Source organism: Plasmodium fragile (assembly GCF_000956335.1).
Source record: "Plasmodium fragile strain nilgiri unplaced genomic scaffold supercont1.28, whole genome shotgun sequence".
Lineage (NCBI taxonomy): Eukaryota > Apicomplexa > Aconoidasida > Haemosporida > Plasmodiidae > Plasmodium > Plasmodium fragile.
The window spans coordinates 260,868-279,985 of NW_012192608.1; the positions used below are offsets into that span (position 1 = coordinate 260,868).

Below are 19,118 nucleotides of genomic sequence, written 5' to 3' on the forward strand. Positions count from 1 at the left end.
GAAGAAGGAAATGAATTTTTTAAAAAAAATGAAATTAACGAAGCTATTTCCAAGTACAAGGAAGCACTAGACTTTTTTATTCATTCAGAAGATTGGGATGGAGATTTATCTGAAAAAAAAAAAAATATTGAAATTAGTTGCAACCTAAATTTGTCTACCTGTTACAATAAGAATAAAGACTTCCCCAATGCCATCGCTCACGCCTCCAAGGTTCTTAAGATTGAAAAAAATAATGTGAAAGCGCTTTACAAATTGGGTGTTGCTAACATGCACTTTGGCTTTTTGGAAGTGGCTCGAGAAAACCTTTACAAAGCTGCTTCCCTAAGCCCCAACAACGTAGAAATACGAAACTCCTATGATGCCTGCCTTAACAAATTGAAGGAGGCCCGCAAAAGGGACAAACTCACCTTCGGGGGCATGTTCGACAAGGGCATTCTTTACGAGGAGAAGAAGAGCAGCGCCAAGTGAAGTGGCCGAGCGGTGAATAGGCGAAGCGGTGCGACAACAATTTCCGCGCCATGTCTGTTGAACGTTTTTACAGTGAACAAGTCAAACTGTGTGTGCAAATGAGTATGTGTAGGTAAATGCACGCACGCACAGCCCCCTGTATGAGGCGGATCCAAAAACTATGGAAAACTGCTGCTGCCTTAAAGTGAACAAATCTGCGCAGCTGTCCTGGGCAGAGAAATGGAAATAAATATCTCCACGTTATTGTATAGGCGCCGTTACATTTTGCCACAATTTTTTTTTACAAACATTTTTAATAAAGTTTTTTTTCTTTTTTTTTTAACAAACATGTGTCGTTGCTCGATCATGTTATTAACACGTTATCACGTTAACACGTTATCACGTTAACACGTTATCACGTTAACACGTTAACACGTTAACACGTTAACACGTTAACACCTCGCACCTGCTAGGTCCACGCGATGTACGTGCCAAACAGGGGAGGTCCAACAAAAAAATAAAACAAATTCACCAGGAGGACCATGTGCCACTTATCTGAGTACGTGAGTTGGTAGGCGTAGTGGGTGTAGAAAAGGGGGGAACTCGCGATGAGCCGCAGGATGATCTGCAAACAGGAGAGGGGGACAGGACAAATTGGTGAATTGGCCACGTTGTAATGTGACGTCATGATGAGGTATTCCATCGCGTGGCATTCAATAAAGCACGCTCATGGAGGGGGGAAGTAAAGGTGCGACTTGGACGCTCCGATTTGTTCCACTCTATCGCTTCGCTAATCGCGTCACTGATCGCTTCGCTTGTCGCTTTGCTCGTCGCTTTGCTCGTCGCTTTGCTCGTCGCTCCGCTCATCGCTGCGTGTTCTCACCTCTCCGTGGGCAAAAATCAACAGGTAGAAGGATAGAACCCCCAGGTGGAGAACCTCCCCAAGGAAGGGAGTAAACAGAAAAAAAAAAGCTTTATCCGGGTGCAATATCCGGTGCCGAAAAAAGTTATATACGGCATGAAAAGATACGAAATAAACAGGCAATGCGTAGAGCAGATTCACACTGGGGGAGTGGATCAATTTTAAAAATTGAACACCCCAATACTTATGCTGAATGAAATTGTAAATAAATGGAATGGTTTTCTCGCACCATGGTCTACGCATTAGTTCGTCTTGTCCTGCATAGGTGCACCTCCACCTTCTTCCATACTCAACAGGGTTTGACCAGAACGATAAGGCAAAATTGTAAAATGTTTTGTGTTCCTCTCTCCATAGGTTATCATGTCCCTGCACGCAATACAAGTGATAGGCGTAAGCTTGGAAGGTGACAAGTGGTAGTACCACGAGTGTAGCTTCGAGAAGTGCCTTTCCCCAGTGGAGGACACATTTCAATAAAGCTCGTTTGTGTGAGAAATAGTTCAACATCTTCACTCTGTTTGTTCTGTTTGCTTCCCGACCCCGAGATATGACCCCTGCGCAGTGCACACAGAATGCACACGTTTTCAGGTTGTGTACGAAAAGAGGAATTAAAAATAAAATCCCATTTGATCTGAAGAGGGATGCAAACGAAAATAATAAAACTGCTGACAATTCAAAAATGAAACCTCCCTTGTGGGCAACATTCAAGGACCACTGCAAAAAAGTGAATCCCCAAATGGACAGACAGCTAAAAAAACCTTCGGTGTAAAAACTGCTCATGTGTATGTTTCCCATGTTAAAGGTAAACAGAAGGGCCGCCAAAAAACTCACACGCCGGCAGTCCTTTAAACTCTTCATATCATGCATGTAGTTGTTAGTCTCCTTCTTTGCTCCCGCCTTTGAGGAACACAAACTCATATGTGTTGCCTTTACACTGAAGCAAGTAAACACGAATAAATACAACCCAATAACGGAAAAAATGAACAAAAAATTATTAACAATTAAGGCGATTAACACATGCATCGAACAGGGACTCATATTGGGGAACCGCCCCTTCAGCAGTCTTTTTAAGTAACCCACTACTAAAGGCAGTGCAGGAAAAAATGCATGGTTCTGCTCGTACAGGTATTCTGTTTCGTTTAATGACAACCGTAAAAAATATTCTCCATCCCAGGAAGAAAAACATCTTAAATAACTCCACAAACTCGAGTCTTCTTCATCACACATAAGGTCATTGCTAGACTTGTAACTACTTATCACTCTTGACCATATGATGGTGTATCCTGCAGTGAGTGCTCGGACGATAAGAGCAATCGCTGCAACGATTAGCACGTCGAAGGTCACTTTCTGTTTTATTTTGTCCCCTTCTCCCTTCCCCTGCTGCGGCTGATCTGTCGCCTCGTCCCGCATGGTTGAAGAAAAAGGCCCTCAGGTGCGCATCTCCTCCACACAATGGGGTTGAGATATATCACAGTATTGGTTACGTGTGCCTTCCTCACCACACCTGGCTCACCTTTTCCCCTTTACACGCACAGGCTTTTTTAATCACCCCCTGGAGAGCCTAACTGGGCAGAAAAAACCGCGTCTCTGCTTCAGTAAGTAGCATCCCTCCCGTTTTTTTTCTGTCCTCCTGTGCCCCTTCTCTTCGAGCGCAAAGAAGTTGTAAACAGGTGAAGGTCTACTGCAAGTCCTCCTCTTGGTGTCTTCAAAAATGGGGAAAAAGCAAAGCGGACCCTCGACCTGGTTTTTGGCTTATATGCGGGGGGGAGAAAATATCCCAACTGGAACACGTCAAATGGGGTGCTGCGCGGGGGGCTAAATTTCGGCAGCAAAGCTGTATTACAAAAAAAAAAAAAAAAAAAAAAAAAAAAATTATATACGCGCCGGAGTAAAGTTAGGCAATATATTTACGTTCTTTTTTTTTCCCCCTTTTTTTAGCTAACGCGCGGGCAAACCCGAGTGGATCCATTTAAGCAGATCGCCTCTCGAAGCTTATTTTTGGACCCCTTTTTTTTTGAATAAAGTCGCGAAACGAAATTGAGAAGAAAATTCCGACGGCATTGTAAATGAGTGAACGCGAGCGATGAAGGCGGCAGAAAGCCTTCTTTGGCCACTAAACTGGTAAATGTGGCCAGGCGCGACTCCAGCACTGTTGCAAGGATGGAGGAACAGGACCAGGCGAATGAGGCAGGAGGGAGCCGTTCGCTTGCTGGAATCACGTCGTTCACTCTGCAAAATGAACATGATGAACGGAGCAAGAACGAAGTGACGCTGCTCGAAATAAAAAGGAAAGTCCAAAACGAGAAGGAAGCACAGAAGGATGACAATAAACAAAGAAAGTTCAAAATAATTAACTACACTTCCAAGGATAGTCTGGTGAGCAAAGTGGAAAAAGATTTCTTCCTTTACTTTTGTTTCTTATGCGGTTTCAATTGTTTAATTAGCGAAACGAACGTTACGAATTTACCAAAGAGGACAACAGACGGCTCGATCATTTTTCCCTTTAAAAAAATTGTACATAAAAAATTTCATAAAACGAAAAAGGAACATATACTTATAAGAAGAAAGGAAGACGCGTTGGAAGTTCAGTATAGAGTTGTGTGCAAAGAGTGTAGCGTGCCTATCGGATATGTCAACAGCCTAGCCGAAGACAATGCGTACATTTATTATTATGATTATTCCTTTGTTCGCAGCCAGACAAAGTCGAAACTGTTTAGGGACGTCTCGGTGTGAAGCAAGCGTGTAGCAGGAGTGTAGCATTTTTTTTTTTTTTATACACAGCGGGACGAATTGTTACCCTTCAATGGGTTCCACATTCTGCCCTCTTTGTTTTTCTCCCCCTTTTCTGTCCCCCCGTTCGGGCAACTTCAAAAAACTGCGCCATGATTTACGTAACAAATTCGTTAATTCGCTTTTACTTGTTTTTTCCCTTTTTTTTGCACCGTGGTCAAACCAAGGACACCTTGCCGAGACCACACCCCCTACTTACATGTCCTCGCCGCGCAGCAGAGTAAGAATTTCATACTTGTTCTCCTTCCCTTCACGCACAAACTCCTGGTGGTCACTACTCTTCCCACCATCTGTACCCTTCCCTTGGGGGACACTCCGAACTGTCTGAACCCCACCCTGGTACTTCTTCTCCGTCGTTGAAGTAATCATGTTACTCACGTTCGGTTCCAGATTCACATTCATGTTGAAGAAGCCTACTCTCTGGATGGACCCTCTGACTTCATGTGGGCTTCCTTTCTTGGTCCGGGTGCTCGGCATGATAACCTGGGGGAAAGGGGGCGGGAGGAAAGAAGTGAACACGTGGCTCGTCTGGGGGGGGGCGTTGTGGTGTCATGTCCCCCACGTTATTGCAGCTAAATGGGGACGCAAACTATTGCCGCTCATTTTGCCGCAAAATGTGGCCCCCCTCAAGTAGTACCATTTTGCCCATCGACCACGTAGTCACGGCCCCGTAAATGATGAGGATGTCCCCCACCCTGAAAAAGTACTTGAAGCTTTTAGGGTTGTTAATTTGGGTCAAGTTGGAGGGTCCTGTCAAATTCGACGCGTTCGCTGTGTTCGTCCCGCTGGGTAGTTTCTTCCCTAAGTCATGAGGAAAACTTATATTTTCACTCGCCGTGCCACTACCCACATGGTCATTCAGATTGAGGGGAGTGGAGCTGTACCACTCCAACGCATCCTCCAGGTCATCATTGCATACGTCAATATTCTTTCTGGTTAATTCCTCTTCTATGAGCGTGCGAGGGATGCACAATATGACCGACCCACTTATGTCTGCCACTAGGTAGTGGTATTTTACTGTGTTGTTTATGTGGTCTGGAGGATCTTCTATATACTTTACGATCAGGCACTGTATGCACAGGTTGCTCATTAGAGGTTTGAGGTCCTTAATTGGGAAAACTGTTTCATCGGACATTCTCCAACACACACGCACGCACGCACACTGTCTCTGTCTCTCCCCACAGGTCGTCAATACGCAATTGTGCACAAGAGCTCGCCTCCAAAAGCGGCCTCTTAGCCGCATACCCCAAACGATCTTTGCTCAACGAAGAACACTGCCAAATGGGCTGAAGTGGAAGCTTTTCCGATTTCACACTTTTCTAAAACGCACATGGGGAAAAAGGCGTCTCTCTCTGCTCTGTGCTTATTTTGCAAAGGTACCCCATAATTTTATATAAAAGGGGCAATTTTACCTTACATTAAAAAGGAAAAATAAATAAATGAAAAAGCAAAAAAGAACTTAAACCATTCCCCTTGCCGTTCATACGCTGAGGATCAGTGCAGATGGAGCAGCAGTGGGGGGGGCGCATGTGCCAGGGGAAACTATTTTTTACTACGCCAAATGACGACATAACGCCAAGAGGACGGTGGAAGGTATGACATGAAACAAGGGGGAAGTTACACGGGAGAGAAAGAAGCGTTCCTTCTCTTGGAGTGTCACGGGCAGAGCAAACGGGGCAACAAAATCGGGGGGGAAACCTCTTCCTCCCCTATGGCGTGAAAAGAAGGCAAAAAAAAAAAAGAAGCTACCTAAAGCGACATAGAACGAAAAGGATACACATCACTTCAGGATAAAGTCAAGCGAGACTTTCCCCTTTTGAGGAAAATTCTGAACAAATTATGGCCGCCCATATAGCGCGAAGACGATGCATGGTGACATAAAAAAAAAAAAAAAAAACGCACTTACGCGAAACAGAGCGAAAATGTTTTTTTTTTTTTTTTTGCCATGTTATGTGTAAGTGCCTGGGGTGAATAACAACTTGGGGGAACTTGCCCAAGTAGGCATATCCACACGGGTGTCATGTTTCTGGTATTTTGGTTATAAACAGGTGGGAGAGAAATTTCAAGTTAAAGAAGAAGAAAGGCCTGAGGAGGGGAGGGCGGCGAATGGGGGTGGGTGAAAATATACACGCACAGACACACTCTCGTTCGCGCATACCTCATCACGTCCCCACATACATGATTGGCGTTTGCGCATACGTGATTGCCCTGCACGCCCACCTGTACTGCCTGTTGTTGATGTTCAGGGTGTCCTCCGAAGAGCTGAGCTTGAGCTTGGATAAAATTTTAAAGGACAACCACTTGAGCATGTTGTTACTGGCGCTCAAATAATTTTTTAAACGCAACTGAATGATATTTTTATACTTGAAGGGCTCGGTGAGAGACTCCGGGTAACTTATTTCAATCACCCTTTCACGTTCCTTGAATGTATACTCACCTATCCTCACCATTTTAACCAACCCATGTTCATTCTCCCCCTGAAATTGTATCCAACTTTTTATCAAGTCATCACTTGGGACGGACAAATCCCAGCTGCGTATTTTATTGTACGATATTTTTAGGGCTTCCAGGACTTCCTTTTTGTTCACTTCGGAGCGCATCACCAGCACCTTGTTCGATCCGTTGAGGAAAAGAAGGTAACGGAAGTAGGTCACTACGCATGGGTTGTAAATGCCTCGATCTCTGTCCTTCGGGTCCAGGTGTATATTACCGATGTCCTTCAGGGCTATCGTTGGGCAAAAAGGCGATCAACTGTGAATAGTGCACGACGGGAGCATCGCTTAAAAGTTTGTACATGCACACAACTCTTTTGCACAGTTTAACATGTGCGATTTTCGCCTGTGTTGGAGCGTTTTTCTTCGCCTGCTCAGCCACTCACATCTTATGTACGTGACGCAGCTGATGTAGACGCCGTCGTGCCGGATGCGGGGATACTCCAGTAACAACCTGCAGGAGGTAAAGCGGAGCGGATGTGTGCACGGTCATCTTAGCCATTCGGCTAGCTTTTTTTTTTTTTTTTTTTTTTTTGGCTCATTACAACTCATCTCCTCGCTGCCACACCTTTTGAAGGAATTCCCGTACGCCTTCCTCTTCTCCTCATAGTTTTGGAAATTTCGATCACACAGCCGCCTATATTCGCTTTCAACCGACACATGGGAGAGTATGCCTTTGCAGCAAAAGAGGAATCTGCATTGCACGGCCATCGCAGGGGAAAAAAAAAAAAACAATAAATAATGTATCAACGGTTCATACGATGTTGTGTTCTCTCTTTTACCTCCCCATTTGTGCTCCCCGCGTTTTGATATAAGCAAAAACGTGTTGCAGGGCAAGCGGGTCATTCTCTCTCGAGTAAAACGTAGCACTCGTTGAAAGTGGCCACGTCCTTATGTGTGTGATGAGAATAACCCCCCCTATTGACAAACACTTCACACCATCACACCGGCGCACAAAACAAAAAAAAAAAAAAAAAAAAAAGACGCGCATGGACACACTCTGCTAACCTATGGAGGGAGTAAAAATCCAAGAACTTTATAATACCAAAAAAATTTTCTGTTAATATATTAATCAAGTACACATTTTGCTCTCTCTGGACTTCTTCTTCCACAGGTTTATTTTTATCACTGCATTTTGCAAAGGTGGGGAATGGGGACGATGCGTATTGGCGGCAGTAGGAGGGCCACAGGCAAATACGTAAAACAATGGTGTATTAAAATGAAAAGGGGGAAAGGATGGCCGTCTTATATGGTAAACAAAATGGATTTCCATCTCCAAATGAGAGCATCTTATCGTACACGCTCGAGTAATGCAACCCTACCTGTTATCACCGTTGTCATCGATGTATATTTTGAGAACATTTGGATATAGCTTGACGGCTTCTTGATAAAATTTTGTTGCCTTTAAATAATTTTCATCACGCTCATGGTTTAATGCTTGCAGGAATAATTGTTTTGCTTTTTCCTTTTTTGAGTTTATGCAATTGGTAGACTTGTCGGGGGGCTGTTTCGTTTGTTCGAACATTTCTCTAGGTTGTGTGTGGCAGGTACATGAAACGGGGGGAAAAAGACACGATTAGGGCGATTTGGGGAGGAATGTGGGCAGCGCGCGTCCCAGATCAGCTGTGTCCACCGGAGGGACGCAGGCCAGGACGCCTTACCAAACTGACTGATTGAATACGTTTAAAATCGAAAAGGAAGAAAGGTCCAACGGGCGCTGCGCAAGAAGACTCAGAAGGTGCGTTTTGCAAAGAGAGGCTCCTTTGAGCATGTGCAAAATCCGTACGTGTGCATGCTACGCGTGTATGCTTGCGCGTGCGTGCACCTCTACATACTTGTCGGAGTGCTTATCTACGTAAGGCACGCTGTGGACATGTGCGCAAGGAAAACACCCGAAAGGGCTGCGTGTAAAAAAGAAAAAAAAAAAAGTCAGAAAAATCACTGAGCCTACTTCACCAAATGGGGTTTCAAAAATGGCTTTCATTTATGTTATCTTAAAAAGGTGAATAAATAAAAAAGGGGGAAAAAAAAGAGGAAGCAATAAAACTCTGCAGCTTGCTTATTCCCCTGTGAGAAGCTCAAAAAAAAAAAAAAAAAAAAAAAAAAAAAAAAAAAAAAAAAAAAAAAAAAAAAAAAAAAAAAAAAAAAAAAAAAAAAAAAAAAAAAAAAAAGTCAAAAAGGCACATTGTCAAAGTGTAAAAACGGGTGTTATAATGAGAAGGGCGCGCGACAAAGCAGCCAGTTGTAAAATTCGCCATACACATGTACCTTTACGCGTTCACACGTAAGTATACAGTACGGAGCAAACATACTCAACTCCTCGCCCCAGCTCGTCCGTGCGTGCACATGCTTTTTTACATGCATAAAAGTTTACCCATTCAGACCTGCGGGACAAAAGCCAAATGTGCATTTGCGCCTGTGCCTGCAAATACTCGCCATTTTTGCGTGTGCGCAAGTTTGTTTCCAATTTGGTTTTTTCCATTTTGTTTGCTTCTCCTTCCATCTACTTTTCCAACAAATTTACAAAAAATATATATACAAAAAAATATATACACAAAAAAATGTACCCCATATTATAATTTTTCGCTTCATTCCTTAAATATGTTCCCAACATGCCTTTAATTCCCGAACTTGCTTTGTCTGTCAACATCAGCTCGAACGTTAAGGCCAACTGTAGCAGCAGCTTTATATAGCGTTAGCTTTACTTTTTCACCCCCACGAGACTGCCTCTCTACTGCCTTCACTCGTTGCACAGTTCTCACGCCGACCGCGAGTCTGTTCACCACATTCGTCATATTCGCCTGTGGCAGCTTACTCCACACCGCGCTTTTTTTCTTTTTTTTTTTTTTTTTTTTCCCTGCATAGCTTAAGCGCGTAACCCAAGTGAAAATAAGCAAAAGTTATTTCACCAATTCTGCTGGCGCATTTTTTGGCGTAAAGATGCGTTAAGCTTTTAATTTCATGATAATGTCCAATTCATTTTTATGTGCGTGACTCAAACTAGTGGGAACTAATTTTAAAAAAAAAAAAAAAAAAAAAGTGTAGCTTCCGTTGGAATTCCCCCTGCTGTTTGCATGCTGCTCCAGTTTGAAGAGTCAACGGGTTTGTTTATCTTTCGAATAGTTGTTCATTTTTTTTTTTTTCATAAAAAAAAAGAAGAAAATAAAGGAAAAGCCATTGTCCGATATGGAACATATGCCCGATTAAAAATTTGCCCAAGTGTTATTACGAGCATTCCCCTCCTCCTTTTTGCACACACCCCCTATATGTCCTGTACCGTTACGTACATACACACAAGGAACTGCAGCGAAGAGGCATGCCACACCTTCGTACGAATGTATACACACGAAATGCGCAGACGTATCAGTCCCCCCCCAAAATGAGCCACATGAAGTTTTTTAAATATTTCTCGGAAAGGAATAGACAGAACAACAACGCACCCCCGGAGAGCTCCTGCGGCATGTCATTTCACAAAAAGAGGTTTCGAAAATATTTAAACTTTTTAATCACCAGAACTAAGGGGAAAAGCAAAAAAATAATTACCAATAAAAAGAATGACATGGAGAAGAAAGAGCAAATAGAAGGAGAGAAGAATGGCTGCATCCCCCCAATTGAAAACAACAATACGAAACAAAAATCCCTCAAAATGGACCAAAATGAAAATCATTCAAATCATTCAAATCATTCAAATAATGCAAATAATGCTAACATTTTAAAAAAGAAAAATTTTAATGAATTATTCGCATCAAGCAAAAATTTCAAAATGAGTAAACACAGCAACTGCCTTATGAACAAAGCAGCACCTCGCAATAGTGTCGAGAGGACCAAATTATTTAAACTAAATTATAATTATCACAATAAAAAAAGGGGATATTTATTAAAAATTCCATTTTTAAAAAAAAATAATTGCAAAAGTCAGGAAATTGACGACTTTATGCAAATGAACACTACTGCAGGACTTGAATTTTCAACGGACGCCGAAATGAACAATTATAAAAATCAGGTAGACAAATATACCTGTTCACATTCGTATGGAAATGGAATTTTTTGCAAAATGTACTCCAAGGGGGCAAATTCTCAAATGTCGAAAAATATGTATGGACAAGATATGGACATGTTTTCCGATAACATGTATTTTTATGCAAAGACCATCTTGGAGGCAGAGGATCGGGAGAAGTTGCACAAGCAAAAGTCGGCCACCCCTGCTAACAAGGCCGAAGCTGCAAAATCGCCCAAGTTTAAGGGGTTCAAGTCCACCTACTGGACCTTCAGGAGGAGTGCGAAGAACAGGCCACGCGAGGAGGAAGAGAGCCACCAGGGGTTAGAAAAAGTGCACACGTGTGTGACGGTTCCCACGGATGCACGATATCACCCCAGTTGTGTGTATCGTCTTCGTCCGTATATGCCCTCATTTTACCCCCCCCCCCTTGTTTTTTTTTTTTGCCCCCTGCACAGGGATGACCTCGCCGCGAACACCAACGGAAATGTATGCTACAAAGACAACATGGCAAACGTGACAAACTTCGCCCCGATCAACAAGAAGGACAAGAACAACCAAATATTCAAGCTGAATGACGACTGCCTATTCCTGCACGACGAGTTCGAGAAGCAAAAAACGGGGAAGCTTCGAAAAACCCTTTCTCTGTCCTATGGAAGAAGAAAAAAATCACTGAGGCCAGACAATTTCACCTTCTTAAAGGTAATTGGCAGGGGCTCATACGGAAAAGTGCTACTTGTAAGGCATACACAAAACAACAAGCTGTACGCCATGAAGATACTCAGAAAGGAAAATATAATTTCACGAAATCAACTGGAACATACAAAAATAGAAAGGAATGTGTTAAAGTGTGTCTCTCATCCTTTTATTGTCAAATTGTACTACGCTTTTCAGACATCCAGGAAGTTATACTTCATATTGGAATACTGTCCGGGAGGGGAATTATTTTTTCATTTATCCAAAATGAAAGAACTTACTGAAGAAGCGGCCATTTTCTACATGGCGGAAATTATCCTAGCTTTGCAATATTTACACAAGCTAAACATAATTTATAGGGATGTGAAACCAGAAAATGTGTTACTTGACGAAATGGGTCATATAAGGCTAACCGATTTTGGTTTATCCAAAGAAGGAATTTCTGACAACAACTCTGCCACGTCGTTGTGTGGTACCCCAGAATATTTAGCTCCAGAAATTATCGACCAATGTGGACATGGCAAAGCTGTGGACTGGTGGAGCCTAGGCATCATGCTGTACGAAATGTTAACTGGAAGATTACCTTTTAATAGTTCCAGTAGAGCTGTCCTGTTCGAAAGAATCAAACATGAAAATTTGAGGTACCCACGCTCCCTATCCCCCGATGCAGTAGATTTGTTAAAGAAATTGTTTGAAAAAAATCCCAAGAAAAGATTAGGGTCAGGAGCTACAGACGCAGAAGAAATTAAGAATCATCCTTTTTTTAAAAATGTCAACTGGGGTGATGTGCTAAACAAGAAAGTGAAACCACCTTTTAAACCCCCCCTGTTTGACCAAGTGGACGTTCAAAATTTCGACAAAGAGTTTTTATGTATGCCGCTGAGGTACTCTGACAAATTCGACAGCAACCCTGTTGCCCTCAAGTCGCAAAAGAGCTACATGATCAAGGGCTTCAACTACAGTTTGTATGACTAATTGGTGGGGGGTGCATCTCTGTGCAGGCAGTCTATATGCGTGACTACAACCCCCCCTTGGCGTTGCAACATGGTTAGCCATTTCGCCATCTTGTCAAATAGCTAGCCAGATAGCTAGCTAGACATTTTGCTCCAGAAAAAAATGCACAAAAATGGTAAAAAAAAAAAATGTTCATATTTTTTTTTTTTTTTTTTTTTAAATAGCTCAAATGTTCATATTTTTTAAGTTTGTGTAAAATGTTACGGTTGGTGCATTCTGCACACGTGCACACGTACACACGTACACCCATTCTCGATTTGTCTTTTATGTAGCCTTCCACGTAGCCCTTCACGGCAGGGAAACACACATACAATTTGTTACTCCCCTGTTTCATTTAGTGCTTATATGTTTTACTCCCTTTTAAGTAGCCATTCTGTATTATATTAATTTTTCTCTTTCGTAAGTTCACTTTGCGTGCCCACAAAATGGTGCCCATTTGGACATGAAGTTCCCTACACCGTGTGTCTGTTTTTGATTGGGTGACCCACCCCTCTGTTTGTTAGTATAGTAGCTCTGCCCATTATTTGTGAGCCACCTGGGGAACCCTTTTCCATGTCGTATTTTTAACAAGAAAGTTCCCCCTTTCGTATGTGTAATGTTTATGTTGTGTTCTCTCCACTCGCCGTTTGATTTCCTTCACGTGCCATGCTTCACACCCCTGCGTATTTTTTTTTTTTTTGTTGTTCATTGGTAAGCTTATTCAAATAAATATGCATGACGTGCCAGTTCTGTTTTGTGCACGCAACATATTCGACAAGTCCTTCGCATGCATAAATGCAAGTCTTCTTTCCCTTTTCATGACGTTATCACCAGTTGAAAGAACTCCCATGTTGCATTCGAGTTAATGTGTATTTTTTTTTCATTTTTCCGTATACCACCCTATTTTTTGTTACATTCAACTTTTTTTTTCTTGTTTAAATTAAACTTAATATTTTAGAAGAGTTAGGAAGTTTTTCGCTTACATGTGCAATGACGTATGTGTGTTCCATACGTACATGTCGTGACAAATATAAGCGCATTGTCATGCGAACGCCTCGTACATTTGTACACACGTACGCATGTAGGCGTCCACACGGATCGACAAAAAAGCTAAACTGTGAAGTTAAACCTCTTGGAAACGAAATTAACAAAAAGGTTGTTCCTCTTTGTGATCAATAAAAAAAAAAAAAAAAAAAAAAAAAATTTACAAAGTATTTTAATAAATGAACGACATCCACCCTTAATGAGAGGCAGGGCACGACGTTTCACTAAAAAGGAGCCACTCGCAGATGGCTAGTAAAATTTCTTTATAAGTTCCACCACTTCGTCAATGTTGTTGTTCTTTACAGATCCGCTGCAAATTTCCTGCGAGGAGAGGGAGTACGGGTGGGGACAAAACAATATATATAAAGGCACATGTGGATAGTGTATGGAGTGCACTGATGTGTCTGCGACAACTAACACATGCATTATGCTTGTTTCCCTATCGCGAAACGGTACTTACCGTATGACATGGCGCCTTTTCAAATCGAAAGAATTCCGAGTTCGTGCCAAGTAAAAACTCCGTTTCTTCGTTGTAGTCATCATCCAGGCTGTTATATTTGGACATTTTTAAAATTTCGCTGAAAAGAGAGTGTGTGTGAAGAGGGGGGAAATGCAAGGTATGCATGAACAATATGTTTGGAGAATTCTGATGAATCACTCATTTGTGTAGGATGGGGTAACGATATATATTTATCGCATTTTCCCCTGTCCTTTCCTTACATTTCCCTCTCCAAGTCATCCTTAATGACTTGCTTCGGGCGCGAGTTGCACAAGTCCGTCTTGTTGCAAAATATGATGAGGGGAATTTGCTTCTTCACGACAACTTTGTTGGTGTACAAATCGAACAGTTTCCTGCAGGGCGAAGGGGGAGAGAAGCGGTTTGCGGTGACGTTGTTGTTGGTGGTTTTCTCGCCTCTTCGTGTCATTTCACATCGCTCTGCATGTAGCCGTTGATGGGTGCTCATATAGAGGGTAGTATAGTGGCGCTTACTCCGCAACGACTTTGAGGGCCTGGCGATCCGAGCAGTCCAAAATGTAAACAATAACATTGGTGATATTGAAATACTTATTTAGAGCAAAGGACAATTTGGGGTGTCCAGGGAAGTCCACAAAGCGAACGCACTTCTTCCATTTGTTACTCTTTAAATTTATAAAGGCTACATTTTCTTTCATAGAAGGAACTGTTGTGCATAATTTGTCTGTCTTTAATTTGAACAGGAAAGTCGTCTTCCCACTATCACATGGACCCAAGAGTAAAACTATTTTGTTTGGTTTGGATTCCTTAAAAAAAATACTATACAGTATTACAAGCAGATAAAACAGAAATGCCACTCCGAACAGGAGAGAAATTATAAACAGCAGGTTATGAAACTCATTTAGGTTTATGCTATATTTCGTTTGGTTAGAGTTGATGTTTTGGGCCGTTTCATTCATAGCGCTCGTCCAGGGGTCCACCTTGGCGGTTGGCGGTTCATTGTTCACCCCTTCCATATCGAGTACCGCCTTTGCAAATGTCTTAGTTAAGCGGACGCAAAAATTATCAAGCGCGTTGCTTTATCCGTTTGGGCTTTGCATAATAGGACCCCTTCGACTTTTGTCCCCTTTCTTTCTTCGCCACTCTAGCGTCAACATGTGGGTCCAGCCTTGGGTTCTCCCTCGCTTTCTGTGTTTGTTATGTGGAAGCCAGTAAATGTCACCTCGGATGATCACGCGAATGCGCCTATCCCACGGAGGTCAGCCTGTTTTTTTTTACCCCCAACGGGACGCAAAATCGCATCGGCTCAGGAGCACCCCACCCCCTCCCGATGGCGTAACTGCCTCGTTTTTGCTTCTAGCAGAATGATACCACTCGTACGAGCGCAGTTTCGCAGGAGAGGCACAAAAAACGTACATACAAAAAGTGGCAATAAAAAGGTCACAAAACGGGCGTAAAAAAAAAAAAATAAATAATGTCGCATGGTACAGTAGGGGTGGTACTGTCACTGCTACAGCCACACGCGAAAGGCGAAATGAAGATACGGAATTTACGCAGTTCGTTATGCGGATTGCTACGCCGTTTGCTATGCCCTTTGCTATGCCCTTTGCTATGCCCTTTGCTGCGCAGTTTTCCGCGCGTCGTCAGTGATCTTCCTATGGTTATTTTCCAGTCCTTAAAAAATTCCCACCAGGGGCACAGGTTAAAAAAGTCGTGCCACCGCCAGGATGAAAAGCCAGAGTTGGTAAAATAGAGCACCACGTAAGGGACAGCACAGTTTAAAAAATTAATAATAAAAAAAAAAAACATGCACGATAATCGTTTTGTCATCACTTCACATCACAGTGGAGACAAAACTTGAATTAGCAACGATACGTGTTTGTGCATTTTTATACGCACGCATTCCCTTTTTTTTTTGTAAAATATTTTTCCATTCGTTATATAACTGTATAAAAAAAAGTGTAGCGTGTAAAATAAAGTGGCTTTTCCCTGTCCCCACATATAACTGTGTCATTTTTGACGCAATTCATTTTTTTTTTTTTTTTGCCTGAACATTGTTCAGCACTAAAAAGTCTACACAGAAATGTTGTCACGTGACATATTGAGAGGAAGCATTTTTCCATTGTATGTACTTGTGTGGAGGGTAAATGTTTGCGTTCTCCTTTTTTTTTTTTCTCTCCCTTCGTCTGTGTATATATTACTGGACAGAAATATTTTCGCCCCCCCCCCGCCCTGAGCTATGCCTTCACCCAGGCCATCTTGTCATCCGTCATGGAGCGGCGAACGATGTTACTCTTCCAGTGCTGATTTTTAAAGCCAATGGTTTTAAGCGATACAGTAGATGGTGTGAATTTAATTAACACATAATTGTCTTGCAGGTTATCTGAAATGAGGTAGGACCAGCGGTCTGTCCAAATTACATTTCGTATGACTTCATTCTCAATAATGGAAGCGGATCCTGTCAACGTGACATATACGTTTTTCGCATCATCTGAGTAAAGAAGACTTACCAACTCATTTCTTTGTTGTAGAAAATTGTAGATCTCCGTATTTTTGGAGATGCAAAAGTAGAGGTAGTTCAGGGGGAACTCCCTGGGAGACTTGACGTTCATTACTTTATGCATGAATGGCTTGTTAATTGATAAAACGATTTTAGTTAGGTCATTCATTTGGTTCGAACGGGGGGGGTGGGGCGGTGCGTCTGGGGGGTCCCTGCGTGACCACTCTCCAACAGACCGCTCTCCAACAGACTGCTCTCCATTTCGGGGGGTCCCCGCTTGGCTGTCCCCGTTGGCGCCTTCTTCTTGACTCCCCGGGGAGGCTAATTCTACCTTCAGCGCGTCTGCCGAGGTTGACTCGCCCGTCGCGTCGGTCGCGTTTGCCCCGCCCGCCTCGTAGTTCACCTCGGAGTCCTCAGGCCCCAAGGGGTCCACGAAGAAGGTTTTAATTTCGTCGCCCTCCCTGTACATACAGAAACATTTGGAATCCCCCTTTATGAGTTTCAGGGCCTCTTTTATTATATCATCGGATGACTCGAATGTTAAATTCAGCTCCGCCAATTTTACGTTCTCTATGTACTTAAACAAATACATAAGCCCCACGATGGGGATACTCTGGAAGGCTATAAAAATGAATAGCCTTTTAAACTTCCCTCTTCTTTTACCCTTATACTCGTTTTGGCTACTCTCCCTTGGTGGTTCATGCTGTTCACTCCCCCCCATGTAGTCGCTTCCTGTCACGTTTTTTGTCAACCCCTTCCCCATCATCAGGGGGTCCTTATCCGTTTTTAAAATTTCCTCAATCTCGTTTTTTATCATGTCATTTTTTTCACTTTTAAAAAAGAATCCCCTTCGTTGTACTGTCCCCAAACACCTTATCGTCTGCTCATGTGACAGAGTGCATATGATCCTCACCAGGTGGCTGTTCCTTCTCATGTCCAATTGGCTCCTTACTTGGAATCCTCCCCTGAGCATCCCGCTGCACCGATTTGTGACTGCCCTCCTCAGGTTATTCATTGTGTGTGTCGTTAAACAGGGGATCTTTCTTCACCCAAATGGGCATACATATGTGGTACGTACACGTGTGCATATAGGTTACATCCATTTAGGGTAGTATCCGATCCATGCTTGTTGGGGCAACCCACATGACGTCATAGCGTTATGCTTCACCCCCCTAAACACAAGAGCGAAATGCACAACGTGCAGATATTACCTATGTGTTACTTATATAGGCAGGTGTATTATCCCTCCCGATATGCTGCTTTTGTTTTTTTTTTTTTTCCCAGGATGTTGGGGGTGACGTACGTTGTAGGACCCCTGCTAAGGCCCCTTCCCAATGGGTATGTTGCCTCGAGAGTGAAATGAAATCCACCCATCCAGTTTGAAGCCCCTCACTTTCTTCCCCTTCTACAGCTCGGAAGCCAAAAAAAAATTCAGCAAATTTGCTGGACCGACTAATAACATGTGAATCCTTTGTTATTATCATAAAAAAATTCTTCACTCATTCGCAGTTGTTTTTTGAAAAAAAAAAAAAATAGGCCAACCCCACACTGGGATTTTCTCTTCCACTTTGTAATTTTTGCCCCGGTGTGAATTTGTTTTTAAAAAAAAAAAAAAAAAGCACAAAACAGTACAAGCAGTACAAATCGGGACGACAAACATGTATAGAAGTGTGGGGAGGAAATGCCAACAACGTGACAGGAACTCAACAGAGAACGAATCAATCCCCCCACAACAAACGCTAGTTGGGCCTCATCCGGTTTTCATAATTTCTATACGCCTCCCAGAGGTGATCAAAACTCTCTCCATTAATCATCCTGTTAAATGTGCGCACTTATGGGGGGGGTCATGCACTGGGTTGGCACACACAAAAAAAAGAATTAAGCCGTAAGGAGGAGTGGTATGGTCCGTACATGGCCGCAGTACCGCTTTCCCCCTCACAAGTCGGAGACGTTGTTCAGGTAGGCCACTTTGTCCCGATGTTGCTTCAGTTTCAGCGCCTCAAATCTCCTCTTCTCAAAACCATTTCCCCGCACAACGCCGTCCCACCTGTAGCCGGCGAGGATGTTGAATCTGTTATAGGGAGACTGGTACCGACATGTGGCTTTTTCTGGCTGCTCCTGTGTGTGATCCAAAAACTTATTCATGGGATCCTCTTTCCTCTGGGCCTTCCTTAACTCTACATCGTAATCCGAGTCGTAGTCGTAATTTACAATATTTTTTTTTTTTACCAATTTGTCATTTTCCTCCAAATTTTTTTTTCTCATTTCTTTTTGAACCAGTCCACTTCCCCATTCTAGTTCCTTCAACCCTTTAGTTTTTTTTTTTTTTTTTTTTTTCTTTTTCTTTGTCTTGCTCTTCTTCTCCATCTCCTGCTCCCTTTTTTCCACTTGTGCTATACTTGGTATTCATATCCTTTTTTTGTGTACTAATCCATTCCTCCCTCGAGATGATTTTCCCTCCTTTATCTCTGTAGATGGTAGACTCCATGTTTTGCTTTTCCTTCTTTTCCGGGGATGTTCCTGCTTGGGTTTTTTTGCCTTTTCCCCAAGGTCGCTGGGGCTCCCTATCATCACTTGTAACGATACTGTCTTCACTGCTGTGATTGGAACTGGACACCGACTCGGACTGCTTTCCCCCTGTGCGGCGGCTTTTTAACCGCCGTGGGGGCGACAAATCGGAGTCACTTCCACCACTATTTCTTCTTCCCCCCTCACCACTTCTTAACCGCCGTGGGGGAGACAAGTCGGAGTCACTTCCACCACTA

General features: G+C 42.8%; 10 protein-coding genes across 10 annotated transcripts in view; 3 read left to right on the forward strand and 7 right to left on the reverse strand.

The window, feature by feature from the left end:
* Positions 1-28: 28 nt before the first annotated feature.
* On the forward strand, positions 29-468 carry AK88_02778 (uncharacterized protein; the record flags this gene model as incomplete). Its single annotated transcript, XM_012480401.1, has 2 exons — positions 29-53; positions 92-468. 2 exons carry the CDS (start codon positions 29-31, stop codon positions 466-468), a joined length of 402 nt encoding a protein of 133 aa, XP_012335824.1.
* Positions 469-1,246: 778 nt separating this feature from the next.
* AK88_02779 (uncharacterized protein) lies at positions 1,247-2,776 on the reverse strand (the record flags this gene model as incomplete). The annotated part of the gene is made up of 1 exon (XM_012480402.1): positions 1,247-2,776. One exon carries the CDS (start codon positions 2,774-2,776, stop codon positions 1,247-1,249), a length of 1,530 nt encoding a protein of 509 aa, XP_012335825.1.
* A 750-nt stretch (positions 2,777-3,526) lies between these two features.
* On the forward strand, positions 3,527-4,099 carry AK88_02780 (uncharacterized protein; the record flags this gene model as incomplete). Its single annotated transcript, XM_012480403.1, has 1 exon — positions 3,527-4,099. One exon carries the CDS (start codon positions 3,527-3,529, stop codon positions 4,097-4,099), a length of 573 nt encoding a protein of 190 aa, XP_012335826.1.
* A 252-nt stretch (positions 4,100-4,351) lies between these two features.
* AK88_02781 (uncharacterized protein) lies at positions 4,352-5,291 on the reverse strand (the record flags this gene model as incomplete). Its single annotated transcript, XM_012480404.1, has 2 exons — positions 4,352-4,639; positions 4,794-5,291. 2 exons carry the CDS (start codon positions 5,289-5,291, stop codon positions 4,352-4,354), a joined length of 786 nt encoding a protein of 261 aa, XP_012335827.1.
* An 883-nt stretch (positions 5,292-6,174) lies between these two features.
* AK88_02782 (uncharacterized protein) lies at positions 6,175-8,173 on the reverse strand (the record flags this gene model as incomplete). The annotated part of the gene is made up of 6 exons (XM_012480405.1): positions 6,175-6,241; positions 6,377-6,881; positions 7,035-7,102; positions 7,217-7,342; positions 7,657-7,776; positions 7,971-8,173. 6 exons carry the CDS (start codon positions 8,171-8,173, stop codon positions 6,175-6,177), a joined length of 1,089 nt encoding a protein of 362 aa, XP_012335828.1.
* Positions 8,174-10,027: 1,854 nt separating this feature from the next.
* On the forward strand, positions 10,028-12,316 carry AK88_02783 (Rac-beta serine/threonine protein kinase AGC/PKB; the record flags this gene model as incomplete). The annotated part of the gene is made up of 2 exons (XM_012480406.1): positions 10,028-10,968; positions 11,104-12,316. The coding sequence occupies 2 exons, from the start codon at positions 10,028-10,030 to the stop codon at positions 12,314-12,316; spliced, it is 2,154 nt and encodes a 717-aa protein (XP_012335829.1).
* Positions 12,317-13,627: 1,311 nt separating this feature from the next.
* Positions 13,628-14,869, reverse strand: AK88_02784 (uncharacterized protein; the record flags this gene model as incomplete). The annotated part of the gene is made up of 4 exons (XM_012480407.1): positions 13,628-13,699; positions 13,839-13,956; positions 14,099-14,230; positions 14,370-14,869. The coding sequence occupies 4 exons, from the start codon at positions 14,867-14,869 to the stop codon at positions 13,628-13,630; spliced, it is 822 nt and encodes a 273-aa protein (XP_012335830.1).
* A 1,221-nt stretch (positions 14,870-16,090) lies between these two features.
* On the reverse strand, positions 16,091-17,368 carry AK88_02785 (uncharacterized protein; the record flags this gene model as incomplete). Its single annotated transcript, XM_012480408.1, has 1 exon — positions 16,091-17,368. One exon carries the CDS (start codon positions 17,366-17,368, stop codon positions 16,091-16,093), a length of 1,278 nt encoding a protein of 425 aa, XP_012335831.1.
* Positions 17,369-18,288: 920 nt separating this feature from the next.
* On the reverse strand, positions 18,289-18,618 carry AK88_02786 (uncharacterized protein; the record flags this gene model as incomplete). Its single annotated transcript, XM_012480409.1, has 1 exon — positions 18,289-18,618. One exon carries the CDS (start codon positions 18,616-18,618, stop codon positions 18,289-18,291), a length of 330 nt encoding a protein of 109 aa, XP_012335832.1.
* Positions 18,619-18,664: 46 nt separating this feature from the next.
* The window catches only part of AK88_02787 (uncharacterized protein), a gene marked incomplete at both ends in the record, with an annotated part of 4,246 nt that continues 3,792 nt past the window's right edge, over positions 18,665-19,118 (reverse strand). The window contains one exon of the mRNA XM_012480410.1: positions 18,665-19,073. Within this exon, the coding sequence (XP_012335833.1) occupies positions 18,665-19,073 (409 nt within the window). The remainder of the gene's footprint in view (positions 19,074-19,118) is intronic.